The sequence below is a fragment of the Octopus sinensis genome, linkage group LG6 (genome assembly GCF_006345805.1).
Source record: "Octopus sinensis linkage group LG6, ASM634580v1, whole genome shotgun sequence".
In the NCBI taxonomy this organism is placed as follows: domain Eukaryota; kingdom Metazoa; phylum Mollusca; class Cephalopoda; order Octopoda; family Octopodidae; genus Octopus; species Octopus sinensis.
In genome coordinates this window covers 55987748-56004029 of record NC_043002.1, presented here as the reverse complement: position 1 = coordinate 56004029, position 16282 = coordinate 55987748, and the positions used below count along the sequence as shown (strand labels likewise).

The following is a 16282-nucleotide window of genomic DNA, read 5'->3' as shown; positions in this document are numbered from 1 at the left end:
AAATAGATAGGTAGGTAGGTAGATGTGAAAATATATATAAATAAAGGATAGGAGGAGTTTTTATCAGGATGACTCAGTCTGATAGGTATGCTCAAGCAGGCGCATCACCGAAATTCCAGTTTGAACAGCAGTTGAAGTTGTTGTTATGTGATTGTCTTGTTCAGAATGGCTAAAGGTGGCTTCTTTTTGAGTCAGTAGGCATAGGTTAAAGTAGTGAGGGAATGCAAATGATTAGGCAATGCAGAACAAGGACATTTAACTTAATTTAATTCAATCTAATTTAGCCACCCAATGAATGGTAAAAAATAGTAATATATATATATATATATATATATATATATATATATATTTACATGTAGACACCCACACCATGTATATTCCATTTTGAGATTAGGTTCATCATGCCTTTCCCTGTATGTTTGAAGCAGCTAAAAGAGTTGGTGTCATGAAAGGCATCCAACTGCAAAATGCTTTAAGAGTATTGCAAAAGGCCTGGTTGGAGGTCTCATCTAAGTTTTTTTTTTTTTTTTTTACTGAGCTTAATAAAACTGAATGACTGCAGCAATGAGTGTTTAAATCTGAGAGGGAAACATATTGCATGAAATTCTAACTGATCCTCCTGTATTTTCTTTTACCCAAAGCCAAGAACTTTTCAGCACCCCCTCATACACACACACACAATCATTTCATATCCTTCACATTTCATTCCTATATTTACCTCCCTTTTCATTTTCATTCCCCTTTATACTATTTTTCCTTTTGATCCCTTTACCTTTATCAATTTTACTGGAAACCCCCCCCCCATTTCTTTCTTTTGTAGTTTCATTGTTTTGATTTTTTTTTTGCTTCTGCCCCCCCCCTACTTCCCCTCCTCCTATAATTCTGTTGTATTGCTCTGACATTTCTGGCAATCTTTAGGGCTCCCGTGCAACCATACAAAAGCCTGTTTGTCTCCAGGCCTCCTCTTCATTTTCTTCTCTAATCAAATTTAATCAATTTTCTTATACTTTTTCGCTCTACTTTGCTACATTCATGTTGAGAAGTGCAAGCAACCCACACAAATAAATTGCTTCCAGTATCCCACCCCCTCCACTTCTCCCATTTAACATACTTACTGGCAGTGCGTAATTTACTCTGTGAAATGTCTAAGTCAAGGATACGAGACAAAGAGAGAGAGAGAGAGAGTGAGTGATGAGGGGGTGGGGTCTATAAGCCAAGAGAATACAGTTCTATAGTATTTGACTGTGTGAGAGAATTTCAATAAAAGTTTAAAACGATGTTCTTGTTATGTTGTTAGAAGTTGAATGATAGAGTTTGGGAGAGAGGCTGTTGATTCTTCTTTTCTAAACTGTAGACACGGTTGAATTTGAACTAATTATTGCAAGTTGTTGTAGTGGCTGAATGGGGCCATTTCAGGACATGCGGGTACAATGCAGTGTCAGTATGAACTGTTGTTCATTTGGTTAATAGCTAATCAAACTAATTCAGTTTCTGTTAACATAATGAAGAGAACTTAAACAAAAATAATTCATTTGAAATCTATATTTGACAAGTGATATTTTCAAATTTTATGGCAAGTAGGGGAGACAACTTTAGACACTTTTTGTTTTGTATTCTGATCTCATTAACAAAGTATAGCCTTCACTGTATTTAATAGTTATGACCACTAAAAAATGCACAAGATTCTACATTGATTGTAGTAGAAAAGGACATTGTTTAACTTTTTAACATTTAAATTGGTCATATCCGGCTCGAATATTCTGTTTTATGTTCAAACTGGCCAGATCCAGTCTCTCTGACCTACTCTACAATGGCATTGTGAAAAACAAACAATTACATCATTGATATCTCAAAGCTACAAAATAATGCATAAGTATTTCAAAACAGTGTGACTAATAGATATTACATATGAAAAATAATCTGAATGCTGACGGGTGAAAGAATATATCAGCTGTTATTCTCCATTTTGATGTGAGTGGTTGAAAAAAAGGAACGGAAATATGCACTGTTCTGAAAGGCACTTAAAATTTTTTTTTTATATAAGATATATAAATGTATATCTGACTGCTGCATGCAATAAAGATGTTTGTAAAGTTATACACATGTGGCTCAGTGCTGGTGTCACATAAAAAGCTCCTTGTATACTCTGTAAAGTGGTTGGCATTAGGAAGGACGTCCAGCTGGAGAAACCAAACCAAAACAGATAACTGGAGGCTGGTGTGGGCCCAGGCCTTATCAGCTCCTGTCAAACCATCCAACTCATGTCAGCATTGAAAATGGATGTTTAAATGATGAGGATGACACTTATGATTCAAAATAAAATTAAAAGTAAAATTGGAACATAAGTGATTCTAATTAAATCATAATCAAGAAAGCAGCCCCCCACCCCAGCCAAACATAACGAGTTGTTTGTTGAATATTGATGGTTATTCCAAGAATTGAGTATTATTTTTTTTTTTCTAAATATAGTTAAACCAGTCTGAATATTCTAACATACCATCCTTCTCTTAGTGTGCCAGATATAAACTAGAGTTTAGCTTCTTATCCCACTGCATGTGATAATCGTTATATTAATTCTTAGTCAAATCAACTCTAGCAAGATTGTTTTTTAAAACTGTAAACCCATGCTAAATCCCTTAAGACCAGGGGTCGGCAAAACTTCTTATATCATTAACTCTTTCATGGAATCATTGGTAACTAATTGATCCCCCCTTCCCTCCGTCATGTGTAAATTTCTAAAATAAAACTAAGAAGTATAATTAATATAAAAAATTTTCAGGATTTAACATCAAATAATTTCCTTGTTCTTTTGTCACATTAATGATTTCTTAACACAAAATATTTAAAGAAATTCAATAAAAAATCTTTAAGAAAACTGATGAAAAAGAGTCTAAATTTTGGTCCTGTTTCATTGAAGTAATCAGAATCTGTAATGTGAAATATGTGTTGGAATATGTTTTTATTGTTTTGCTATTTGGCTGGAAATTAATGAGTTTTTAGTCTTAAATAATCACACTCTTCCAGATTCATTTTGCTCATAATCCAAGACTCTTAATGCTGAAAATCATTTCAGGTGTTTATTGATCCCTTGGAGAGCCACACAGACATCCCCCAACCCCAGGGGTCAGTATTGACCACTTTGCCAACCTCTGTTCTAATCATTGTTCTCTTGCTCAACCTTGCACCACTGAATGTCGAGTCTGTCTTAATATTTGCTGTCATTTCTCTTTTAATTATAATACTGAAACTTGATGTTAATTAGTGATGTGTCTGCAAGAAGTAAATTTCTAGAAAGCTAATTCCACAAACCAGTTTTTATTTTTGATTGCAGCCCCTTTGGCCTTCCATTGCTAATGCTCTTGAGAGATATGTAATTGTAACACAATCTCTCTTCCCCACCCTTTCTGTATAAAGCCTTTTACTTTGTTATTTGCCTCTATGATGATGATAATGTGCTGTTTAGTAGAGGTGAGTTACCTGTTATCAATTTCTTTTTACATGTATGCTACTAATACTCTTGAGAAAGGCATGAATGTTACGCAATCACATTGCCTCCATTTTAAGAAATATCTGTATAGTTTGTACTTGTATAAGCTGTTTCAATTGAATAAAACTAAATTCATCCCTGATATTTCTTCCCTAACCTTAATCTGCAGGTGGGAAGCCTTTGCCATTGGAATATTGTTTAGCATTTTAATCATTCTTTTTTACTTTTTATTTTCCAGGATCAAAAAGGAATGTGGTACAGTCTTCACAATATCATGATGGATTTAATCGCCATGCGACGTACCTTACTGGCAGATACTCAAACCCAGGATAATTGTCAAGAACTGAAAATGAAGATTACTCGTAAAATTGACTGGGGAAACAAGTATGTTTAAATTAAAATTTTATCAAAAGCTCAAAATTGATTAACTTGCCATAAATACTGATCTCATTTAGTTGTTTGCTGCTGTTTTATAATCATTGAAAGTTTTGGTTACAGATGGAATTTCTTATGAATGATACGATTTTTAGGTTCTCTTCAACAGAATATAGACCCATAATTTCTTGCAGCTTCATACCAGCTGAAAGAACACAGTCTCAGCATTGCAAACTGTGGAAGTTCCACACTAAATCACTGACTTAACCTTGTTGTAGCCATATTTCTGTTGAAATGTCTTATCAAAGAAAATTATTAACATGCCAGGCAAAATGCTTAGCAGTATTTCATGTCTTTACATTCTGAGTTCAAATTCTACCGAGGTCAGCAACCATTATTTCTGTTGAAATGGACTACTTTTGTTTTTATTTTGAAAATAAGAATTTAGTAAAATAATTATCATATTGAGCCTTTCATTACCATATTTCTGTTGAAATTCACTTTGTTTTAATTCATCATCATCATACCTCCGTTTTCCATGGGTTGGACGCTTCGAGTGGGGTCTGGGAAGCCAGGAGGCTGCACCAGGCCCCAATCTGATCTGGCAGTGTTTCTACAGCTGGATGCCTTTCCTAATGCCAACCACTCCGAGAGTGTAGTGGGTGCTTTTTACATGCCACTAGCATGGAGACCTGTGAAAGCGGCACTGGCATCGGCCATGTTTGGATGGTGCTTTTTACATGCTTCTCGCATGGGGATCACAATTACAATTTCCATTTGATTTCATTTTGATATTGCTGTTGATGTTGATGTACTTGACTCAATAGGTCTCCTCAAGCATGGCCTGTCACCCTATGATCCAAGGTACTTTTGAGTGGGCTGGTTATGCGACATCGGTGTAGGTTACAGCTGTGGACTCACTTTTTTTCTGGGTCTTCTCAGTCACAGCATACCTCCAGAGGTTTCGATCTTTTGTCATTGCCTAACGGATTTAGTAATAAATAAACATGAAAATTTGATGGAGCATTTTAAATGTAGATCACTTTTAAAACAAGAAGTTTGTACCATAAAATAAAAGGTGGTCTCAGATGGATAGGTATAAAGAGTTAAAGCAGTAAGTATAGAGAGTGAAGTACCCTGCTCACAGGCCGTAGAAAGTGAAGTACCCTGCTGTGGACTGAATATAAAATATCAACTGTTGAGAATCAGACACCGTTAACTGGGTTATGACTTTTTACTTAATGATATAACTTTTCTTAATATTATTTGTTATTTGAATTATTAAAGAACAAATTTTGAATATTTTTATTTAACAACTGTGCTGGTAGCACATAAAAAGCATCATCTGAACATGGCCGATGCCAGTGCTGCCTGACTGGCTCCTCTGCTGGTGGCACATAAAAAGCACCATCCGAATGTGGCCGATGCCAGCACTGCCCGATTGGCTCCCATACTGGTGGCATGTAAAAAGCACCATCCGAATATGGCCGATGCCAGTGCCGCCTGACTGGCTCCTCTACTGGTGGCATGTAAAAAGTACCCACTTCACTCCCAGAGTGGTTGGTGTTAGGAAGGGTATCCAGCTGTAGAAACATTGCTAGATCAGATTGGAACCTGGTGCAGCCTCCTGGCTTGTCAGTCCCCAGTCAAACTGTCCAACCCATGCCAGTATGGAAAGCGGACGTTAAACGATGATGATGATACTAAAATAAATGAATGAAAACAAATTTGGAGTCAAATTTGTTTTAGATTTCTACACGATTTTGCTCTAAATATCCCAATAGCAATAAAAATGCATGTTTTATTTCCTTTTTTAACATTCTCTGTTCATTTTCTAGAACACTCTCCTTAGATTTGGTACCTCGTTTAAATGGAGAACAGGTGGATGCTGATAAAATCAGTATTGTTCAACTCTATTGGATTCACAAGGAAAGTGATACTTCCTTACGAGATACCAAAGTAAGTTGTACCTTCAGTTTTTCTTATGTAACCATGACGATGTAACCAAAATATTAAAATATCAGGATTTATTAAAGTCAGGTTCTAGAATTTAGTTTTGTTAATTTATTTGAGCCTGAGTTCCTTTGGTACCAGGTTGCTTTGCAGGATTATCACTTACCATTGATCAGATTTTGTTTGAGCAGGAGTGGCTGTGTGGTAAGAAGCTTGCTTCCCAACCACATGGTTCCGGGGTCAGTCCTACCAAAGCCTTGTGAGTGGATTTGGTAGATGGAAACTGAAAGAAGCCCGTTGTATATATATATATATATATATATATATTATAGGTGCAGGCATGAGTGTGTGGTAAGAACTCACTTACCAACCACATAGTTCCGGGTTCAGTCCCACTGCATGGTACCTTGGGCAAGTATCTTCTACTATAGCCTCAGGCCAACCAAAGCTTGTGAGTAGATTTGATAGACGGAAACCGAAAGAAGCCTGTCATATATATATATATATATATATATATATATATATATATATATATATATATATATGTATCTATCTATATGTATGTGTGTGTTTGTTATTTGTGTCTGTGTTTGTCCCCCCCACCATCGCTTGACAACCAATGTTGGTGTGTTTAAGTCCCCATAACTTAGCAGTTTGGCAAAAGAGACCGATAGAATAAGCAGTAGGCTTACAAAGAATAAGTCTTGGAGTTGATTTGTTCGACTAAAGGTGGTGCTCCAGCAATGGCTGCAGTCGGATGACTGAAACAAGTGAAAGAATAAAAGAATAACGAATGACCCTACTCAGAAATTGGGATGTGTTACTTGTATAGTTTAGAAATGCCTGTTCAGACCATTTGGCCACGTTGCTCGATTTTATGAGTCGGACCCTGCTTACAGTGTGCTCTTCACCGAGGCTCCAGCTGGGTTGGTGGCTGCAGTTGGTCAAACACATATCACATGGTCATAGCTGAGGAGTGGGTAATTCATGGAGTTGGGGAATGATGGGGACTCTGCTCAAGGGGTTGCCTGGGAGAACTCAGGAATATTACCAACAATAGGGTGGAATGCAACAATGGTACCAGATTTATTTGATATTTAGAAATGAATCATGGAATATTGTTTTATAGTCACTCATCCTCATCATTTAATGTTTGTCTTCCATGTTAGCAAGGGCTGGATGGTTTGACAGGGTTTAAGGACCTAGGGCCATAGTTTTTGTGGCTGGATGTCTCCTCTAATGCCAACACACTTTGCAGAGTGTACTGGGTGCTTTATTCATGGCACCAGCATTAGTGAGATCACCAAGTAACTCACAAAACAAAGAAAAGGTAGGGGGAGGTAGGTGGCTTTATGCTGAGTGTCTTGCTATAAAGGAGACACATGGCTACCCCACATTATATAAGGGTGAATGAGAATAGTTGGTAGGGAGATAAAGATGGTAGTGCTGGGGTGCCAGAATATACCCTCAAAGCATAAGAAGTGAGTTTAAAAAATAGGTGCAGGAGTGGCTGTGTGGTAAGTAGCTTGCTTACCAACCACATGGTTCCAGGTTCATTCCCACTGCATGGCACCTTGGGCAAATGTCTTCTACTTGTAGCCTCAGGCTGACCAAAGCCTTGTGAGTAGATTTAGTAGACGGGAACATATAAATATATGAGTGTGTGTGTCTGTGTTTGTCTCCCCACCATCACTTGACAACCGATGTTGGTGTGTTTACGTCCCCGTAACTTAGCGGTTCAGCAAAAGAGACCGATAGAATAAATACTAGGCTTACAAAGAATAAGTCCTGGGGTTGATTTGTTCTACTAAAGGTGGTGCTCCAGCATGGCCGCAGTCAAATCATTGAAACAAATAAAAGAATAAAAGAATCATGAAAACTGAGTGGATAGGTTGATTTTAGAATAAGAGAAAAGTGACAGATGGTTAGAGATGGGGACAGAGGTGAATGTAGGGACCAGTGAACTAGGTAAATATCGGTGTGTTGGGCAGTAGAAAGTATTATTACTACTGTTACTGTCGCTGCTACTACTACTACTACTACTACAAGTTAGCAGTCATTAAACATTTCAGATCGATGTGCTTAGTGGCACTTCTTGCAGATCTTTATTTTCTGAGATCGAACCCTGCCAAGGTCAACATCACTTTTTATCCTTTTGGGAGTCAATAAAATAATGCATCTGTTAAATACCAGATGGAGGCAATTAAAGGGAAAGGGGTTAGTTGATGCCATTGACCTCAGTGCATGACTGGTACTTTATTTTGGATGAAAGGCAAAGTTGGTTTTAGCTCTCCAGATGTCTCTTTATTTGTGTTTCTACTACAAAAAAGAATCAACATATAACGTTAACAAACAATAGAATAGGATTGTAGGGGCAGAAACAAAAACCCAAACTACACAAGTCCAGCGACTCCTTGCTCTCAGTCCCAACTGACCACCTGTGCCTGACCTGTGGCACATCCTTCTGTGCATGCATATGACTGATTGGCCACAGGCAGACACACCCTGCCCTGTTATCTTCTCCCATGTAATGTCCTTGGTCATTGTTGACAACAATGGACAAACTAATACTGCAATGCCAATTAGACCAAACCAAGATTCTTCTGCTGTGACACCAATTAGATTTAACCAAAATTATTCTCCTGCAATACTATTTCGGTGCTTTATGTTTTCCAAATGTTGCTTTCTTTAAAGGCAGTTTCTAACTGTAAATTACATTTCTTCTTGGATTAGTTTATGAGAATTTCCAAGTTTATCTTTTCTAATTGCAGACATCAAAATATGATAGAGAGAGCAATGATGGCAGAATGCTTAATATTGCCAACATTCTTGTCAACTTCAAGAGCTTTCCTTCTAGTCTAAGTGAAGATAAAGAACTCTATTTTTCCATCTATGATGCAAGTGAATTGAAATTCATCAGGTCAGTATCAAAGTTATAATTTTTCAATTTTTCTTTCTTCGGGTGCAATAGTTAAGGCATTGAATGAGATTGAATATGTATGTGCAAAAATCTGTTTTGCCTTTAGATATTATAAAGTTTAGATCAATGCAAGCATGTTTGGGACATATTTGACCTGTAAGAAGGCCATTTTCACAATAGTTTGCCATGGATAAAAATTTTCATCTTTTGGTAAAAGATATTAGAAACACTAAAGTGAGTTCAGAACATCCTTTATGAACTGATAGATGCATTTCAAGTTACTTTGCTCTCTTCAGTACCAGGTACTGAGCAAGCAACTCTAAACAGACTGGAAGGTTTAACTTTATAAGAAATCAGTTAATATTATTTACTGATTGTGTGCTTCAAATCCCAAGTCAAAACAAAACATATGGGTGGTGCCCAAAGCAACAGTGAAGAATAAACAAACATTAGAGCAATTCAAATATGAGTGGGGTGTATCTGACCTGTAAAAAAAGCCATTTTCACTGCAGTCTGCCATGGAGAAAAATTCTTGCTTTAAGTAAAAGGTGTAAACAAAGTTTGGTTAATAGGTTTTGTTTTTTTATTAGAGACTGTCTTACCAATATGTTGTACTCAAAATCCAACAGAATATCTTGTTCAAGAAGTCATCCCATTGTAGCTAATTCTGGGATTCATATTTTTGCTTTAGTGTATTAGTGTTAGGTTAGATTAATGACTGTTCTTAGTTAAGTGTTTAGTCATTAATCAGATGCATTTTTTTGAGTTTATATCTGTAATATTGCCTTAATGTTAATTTCTGTATTTTCTAACATGCGTGTCTCCAGTGTGGCCAGAGCCAATTGACTGGAACCACTGAAGAATAAAATAATACATTAAATTGGCCAGGATTGGGTTTCAGTATTAGGAATTTAGTTTTAGCTGGAAGTATTGTTTTGGTTTGTGAGGTTGTATTCTACCAAAATGATAGAATACCATACATCAAGTGGTCCCTATCTATTTTGTTCTCAGTGTATACATTATGTCTGTTCATGTCTCTGGGATCTATGTATATTATTATGGGGTCAGTTTAATCAACTTTACTATGTTCCAACATATTTGTGATCAGCCTGGTGTCTTTTTTAAGAAATCATTATCATAACCATATTGGTTACAATAAAGAATAAATGAGAAATGAATTGATATTCATGGAGTTGAGAGAGAGGCCATAATATCTTGGTGCATGGAGAAATATCACCATTAGAGTGAAGAGGCAGAGAATGCTGTGAAGCCATCAAGATTGATGGTGATGCTAATAAATTTTGTTTCATTCTGTCTGGTTAGTTAGAATCATAAATTTTTAATTTCATTCTCTTTTTTTTTTTCATGCTCCAGTGAACGTTTTCTTGTTTCAATTAATGATCAAGGAATGACTCAACCCATTGAAAAACTGAACAACTGCTATGGTCTATTTTTGGTAAGTTCTGCAACTTCAATGGAAGACTATTTTATACAAATCTAATTCAATTGTTTGAAATTAATTTCTTCTTTTGTTAAATTCATATCATCCTTCCTTTCATTACCATCATTAGTGTGATGGGTAAAATTGAACTGGTGTTTTTCAGTGTACTCAAAAGTACAAAGAAACTCTCCAAACTCATTTTAGTAACGTCTCAAATAACTCGAGGAAATTTCCCTCAAACATGTCCCTGTTCCATTCATGTATCTGTGAGCCAGAACTGTTAATGGAATGCAGCTTTCTTTTCTTTCCCTACCACCAGCACTGTGATATGCCCCCTGCAATAAAAGGCCCTTAAATCTCTCTCATCCAGATTTCTTAGCAATAAAAGATATCCCGACAGTTCACCATTTAGCCTCTTGGTACCAAATTATTGAATGATATTTTACTTGTCTTGAATCCATTCACGGCCAAAATCTCTAACAGACTCACTTATGTGTAACTCTCTCAAAGCCAAGATAAGCACCAAAACTATTTCTGTTATACTGATTACATGACAGTGGCATTAACTCAAGTTTAACCCTTTCGTTACCGTATTTCTGTTGAGATGCTCTGTGTTTCTTTCAATTACTTTAAATATAACAAAGAATTTAGTAAAATAATTTATCATTAAGCTAGTGTTAGGAACATAAATTGTGACTAAGGTTTGGTGGAAGATTTTAATTCAAAACTTATGAAAACAAGACACTTGCATACAAAGCCAGAGCTGGTTTCAGCCGGATTAGTAATGAAAGGGTTAATAAGCAGCAGCTCTTATATTCCTCACTAGTCTTTCAATACTTCCTTATTTCTCTGTATTCCCAGAGGCTATTCTAGTCAAAAGCAATGGAAAGAGAAAAAGTCTTTTACCTGGAAGCATTAAAATCCTTATTTTACATTGTTTCTTTAATGTTTCTTCCAAAACTATGAAAATTTTTATTAAAATATGTATTTTCTTCCCAAGGATCTTCCATTGGAGAAAGACTTATGGCTTGTCGTACAAATCTACAGAATTGGTAAATATTTGATTTTGCCCTCCTTTTATGTTGATCTTTTCATTCTTTCATTCTTCATTATCTTTTAATGTCTACCTTTTCCATGCTTTGTATGAGTCAGATGGAATTTCTTGAGGCTGATTTTCTTTGGCCAGATGCCCTTCCTGTCACCAACCCTCACCTGTTTCCAAGTAAGGTGTTATTTTCCAATGGCCAGGTATGTTTCTTCACAGAGGACTGGAAACAGATAACACCACTTGTATGATGGTCATGCTCATTTATAGCCATCACATGATGTCAAGACAAGGGGACACACACGACACAACAGGCTTTGTCTAATTTCTATCTCCCAAGTCCACTCAGAAGGTTTGGTTGGGCCTGGGCTAGAGTAGAAGGCACTTGCCCAAGGTGCCATGCAGTGGGACTGAACCCAAGACCACATGATTGATGAGCAAGCTTCTTACCCACACAACCACACTTACTCCTTTCCTTTTCATGCTTACAAAGACAAATTCTGAGTCAGTTGTCTTTTTATATTCGCTATTTTTTGGTGGGCAAAGGACCAGACATATTTTGTAATATCATGAAAATGAGTGCTTCTGCTCTGTTACAGTACCTTTTTACTAAATATAACGAGCTAAGTCTCATATTCCTTTGTTTCCCAACTGGGGTACCCTACAGCAGACACTTATATTTGTCACCTCTATACCTTAAATCTTTCAGCTGGCACAAAGCCAAAACCTCTCAGTACTACTCCTTCCCCTCCTAGTTGAGGGGTCTTTGTCTTGCAATGAACTTGGTGACCCTGTCAGTGCTGGTGCCACATAAAAAGCACTAGTTGGTGATTGTACCATGCAAAGAGCACTGGTGCTGGTGCCATGTAAACAGCATTGGTTGGTGATTGTGTCGCATAAAAAGCACCCTGTACACTCTGTAAAGTGGTTGGCTTTAGGAAGGGCATCCAGCCATAGAAACTATATCAAAACAGACTATGGAACCTGGTGTGGCTCCTGACCTTGCCAGCTCCTGTCAAACCATCCAGCCCATGCCAACATAGAAAACAAATATTAAATGATGATGATGAAGTCTCTCCCTCTCTCTCTTCTCTCTCAGTAAACTCTATTTTAAATTCATTATGGGAACTACATTTTAACCTGTAAATCTGAGGCCATTTTTAAATGTGGATAGTCCAGCTTTACTATTGATTGATGATGTTCTTTCAAGTAAAACTGACCCCTGGTCTACCCAAGAACCGCATCAGGACTACAATTCCTCTTCTCTAACTCTGTCTCTTTTTTATTTCTATGACAACAGGTAAAATGCTAACCAGTGACACAAGCAAAAAAAGTAGCAGCAACAAGAAGTTTCGCAGACCGTATGGAGCGGCAGGTGAGAGCTTGGCTTCCTTTTTGTCTTATATTTCATTTATCTTCCACTGGTGAAAGTTTACATTGAACTCCAAATTCTTCAGTTGATTCTATTAAATTTATCAGTTTGTTTGGCAAAATTTCTTTTGTAACTATTCAAAAGGTAACCGTTACATTTCTTGTTGTTAGGAAGCATTTGTTTGAGAACAACTCACAAAGCTATTAAACTGATTTCAAATTTGAATTCATTTAATGTGGCTTCAAGGTCTTCATTGCATGGCTGCGACTTGGTTGTCAATGCAGTTCCATTGCAATTGTAACAGTATCCAGGTTGCAGTTGTGTAACAAAGATTTTGACAATACCTGAAATATAAATTAAGATCTAAAGTGAATTTAATAGTTTTGTGTATTATTAAATGGTTCTGCTGTAGTAAAATGTCTTTAGCGTCAACATACAGTTCTTGTATCAAATCACAAGTTCAACTCTATTTTTAAAAGATAAAAGAATATCGTTATCATTAATTTTTGTCTTTTTTCTATTTTCATCCAGGAATCAATAAAATAATCCTTGCCAATCAACACTGTCCCCTTTTCCCACTAAACACATTTTTTGTATGGAATATTCTTATTGTTATTATTTTCCTTTTTCTTTCGCTATCTTTCCAGTTTGTTCCTTGAAGGAAATCAACCAAGCCAAGTTTAGTCACGATGAAACTGAAGTGACGCTGAAGGTAACAAGGTCAGTAAAGTTAACCTTCAGCAAGTTTTTTTCCTTAAGCCTTATAGTCGAGATTGAAAGCAGTGGCCCATGGCTGGTGAGCAGAGAGATATGGAGGGTGTCCTCAAACCAGAACCCTGGTCTAAATGTTTGCAACAGAGTAGATTCTGCTAAAGACACCCAAGGTATCTGTTGAAGGTGTTAAACTGAGCAGTGGGTTTAAGTCTGCCACCCAGTTAGGCCCTTGTGGGATTTGAACTCAGATCACAAAAAGCTGGAACAAATACTGCAAGGTATCATGTCCCATGTTCTTACTATTTAAAAAATCTGCCTCCTTGGTACTTTTTTTATTGTTTTAGTCAGGAGGGAAGGCAATGTTATTGATTCAGTTCCAGGGCCTCTGGCACTGGTGGCACAGAGACAGGTATTCTTAAACTGGATGCTGGATTGAATGCTTATAACACAATGGCTCCTCCACTAAAGATTACACTCAGTGTGTCAGGTGTGAAAACAAGTGATGGCTTTTATGTGCCACTGGCATAAGAGCCAGTCAGGCAGACCTGGCATCGGCCATGTTCATATGGTGTTTTTTACGTGTCACTGGCATGGGAGCCAGTCAGGGGGAACTGGCCAACTGAATTGAGTTTTTCTATGGCTAAATGCCCTTCCTAACACGAATCACTTTACAGTGTGTACTGGATGCTTTTTTTATGGCACCAGCATTAGAAAGGTTTCCAAGTAACCCACAAGATGAAAAAAACCTGCTCTGCTAATTAGTGTATACCCCATCTCCTAATTTACCCTCCTCTTCTAATTGGTATAGACACTTCTGTTAATTAATGTATACTTGTCTTTGTTTTACAGTGTAGATAAAGAGGAATTATTTCACAACTTACATGACAATATTATAAGGAGGGCCTTACAACGGATACCAACATCAGAAAAAAATCTCTCAGGTAATGACCCTTCCTAATTTTCAATTCCAGGATCATGTAATTTGGTTCTGAAATAATTAAAATAATCTTATTCATTAATTTTGCAGTTTGGTTTCTGGAAAAGAAATATTTCTGTTATTGAAACAATTTATTATTATTATTATTATCATTATTATTATTATTATTATTATTATTATTATTATTATTATTACCAAGGCAGTAAGTTGGCAAATAGTTAGCATGTCAGGCAAAATGCTTAGCGGCATTTCGTCTGTCTGTATGTTCTGAGTTCAAATTCCACTGTGGTTGACTTTGCCTTTTATCTTTTTGAGGCTGATAAAATAAGTACCAGTTCTGTACTGGGATATATGTAATTGACTTGCTTTTTCCCTCAGGATTGCTGGCTTTGTGCCAAATTTTGAAGTCATTATTATTATTATTATTATCATTATTATTACATGCTATATTAGCTAGCAGGTATGTTGTCATGAGGTTTAGTGACAACAAGTTTCTTCAGGTCTCAAGTAGCTTTCTTAGGATTCTTGTAGAACATGGGATGGTTCTTTTCTGCAGGTCGACAATGCGTGTCTTACTTCAATCTTTTTCATGGCAGTTTGGCTGCCAAATGCACCAATTTCCACAGGAACAATTGTCACCATTGTTTTCCACAATCTCTTTATCTCTCAATTTTTTCAGTTTCTTTAGTAGCCATTCTATTACCTTATAGTATTGCAACATCTATGATCTTACTCTGTTTCTTTCTTTTGCCCTCAGATCTCCTTGCAGGGTCTTTATGGGTACATCCTATAAATTCCTGTAATTCCTATTCCCTATCACAGCCTCTGTTCATCTTCATACCACTTCTCTGTTATTTCAAGACCATACACGCAGCTAGCATCCCAATGCACTCTTTTACTTATAGAGTCATGCCTGCATTTATACTCTTTTCATGCTAGTATACTGCATTCACTCAAGAGATGATTAGTATTTTCATCTCCTTTCTTGCAGATTCTACATGTGCTGTTTGATTGAGTTTTGTTGATTTTTGCCTTTATCAGAATTGTTCCTAATGGCTTGTCCCTGTGTAGCTTCAATTAGCAATTTGATTTCTCAATTCAAGTTTCTGTCTTTTAGCCATAACTAGTTTTTTTAAACTTTGAATATCCCCTGCTTGTGCTATGAATTGAACACATAATTCCATTTCTTTTTATTTGTTTCTTCTGTTGTTCTTCCTTTTCTGTTTGAATTCTACTGTTTCAGTCACTGTTTGGCTATCCCTAACTGCCAATAATATTCTTTCTTTACTCTGCACAATATAATTTTTCAAACCTATTTTTACAGTCTTGACTACCTTCTGTTTAATAATCCTCTGCTTCCTTCCTTTCTTGCTTAGTTTCTTTTAGTGTTACTTTTAGGGTGGCTTGCATTGTGAGTAGCTTTCTAGTTCTACTTAATTTCTGTAGCCCAAACGTCCATTTCAAAAAGGGAACAGAGTATCCCAGTATTGGCATAGCCCATATATTTATGGCTTTAATGATGTTCTCTCCTTTCAATTTTGTGTCGAGCACCTTCCCAATTCATCTCTTGTACTCTTTAGTGACTTTCTCTATTTTTTCCTCTTCCATTATCGTATCATCTTGCAGCACTCCCAGATATTTGTATCCCTCATTATTCCACAGTGATCTAATGATGTGATTTTATGCCATCAGAGTCTATCTTCCGGCCTCTCTTCATAATTAACACAGCACATTTAATCACCCCACACTACATTCCAATATCCTTGCTGAATACTCTTACTGTTTTGGGTTAGAGAATCCAGGTTCTTTTTTTTTTTTCAAGTATTTATGTATTGTTTGCAGTCATCCATATAAAGCAGGTGATATATTTCTACTTTGGTTTTGATAAATTTGTAGTCAAGCCTAGATTCTCTCACTACAAATGTTAGAAGGATTACCAGTGTTTTTCTTGCTTTTGGCCCAATGCTCAAAGCAGGCACATTCCTGTCTTCATAATGGTAACATGTCCCAATGCTCAAAGCAGACACATTCCTGTCTT

General features: G+C 36.6%; 1 protein-coding gene across 16 annotated transcripts in view; it reads left to right on the top strand.

The window, feature by feature from the left end:
- Positions 1 to 16282, top strand: part of LOC115212854 (dedicator of cytokinesis protein 3) — a 301286-nt gene that overhangs the window by 125735 nt on the left and 159269 nt on the right. For all 16 annotated transcript variants that reach the window (XM_036503925.1, XM_036503926.1, XM_036503924.1 and 13 more), the window contains 8 exons: positions 3726 to 3871; positions 5701 to 5821; positions 8587 to 8735; positions 10110 to 10191; positions 11177 to 11228; positions 12522 to 12596; positions 13241 to 13313; positions 14157 to 14248. In XM_036503925.1, the coding sequence (XP_036359818.1) occupies positions 3726 to 3871; positions 5701 to 5821; positions 8587 to 8735; positions 10110 to 10191; positions 11177 to 11228; positions 12522 to 12596; positions 13241 to 13313; positions 14157 to 14248 (790 nt within the window). The remainder of the gene's footprint in view (positions 1 to 3725; positions 3872 to 5700; positions 5822 to 8586; positions 8736 to 10109; positions 10192 to 11176; positions 11229 to 12521; positions 12597 to 13240; positions 13314 to 14156; positions 14249 to 16282) is intronic.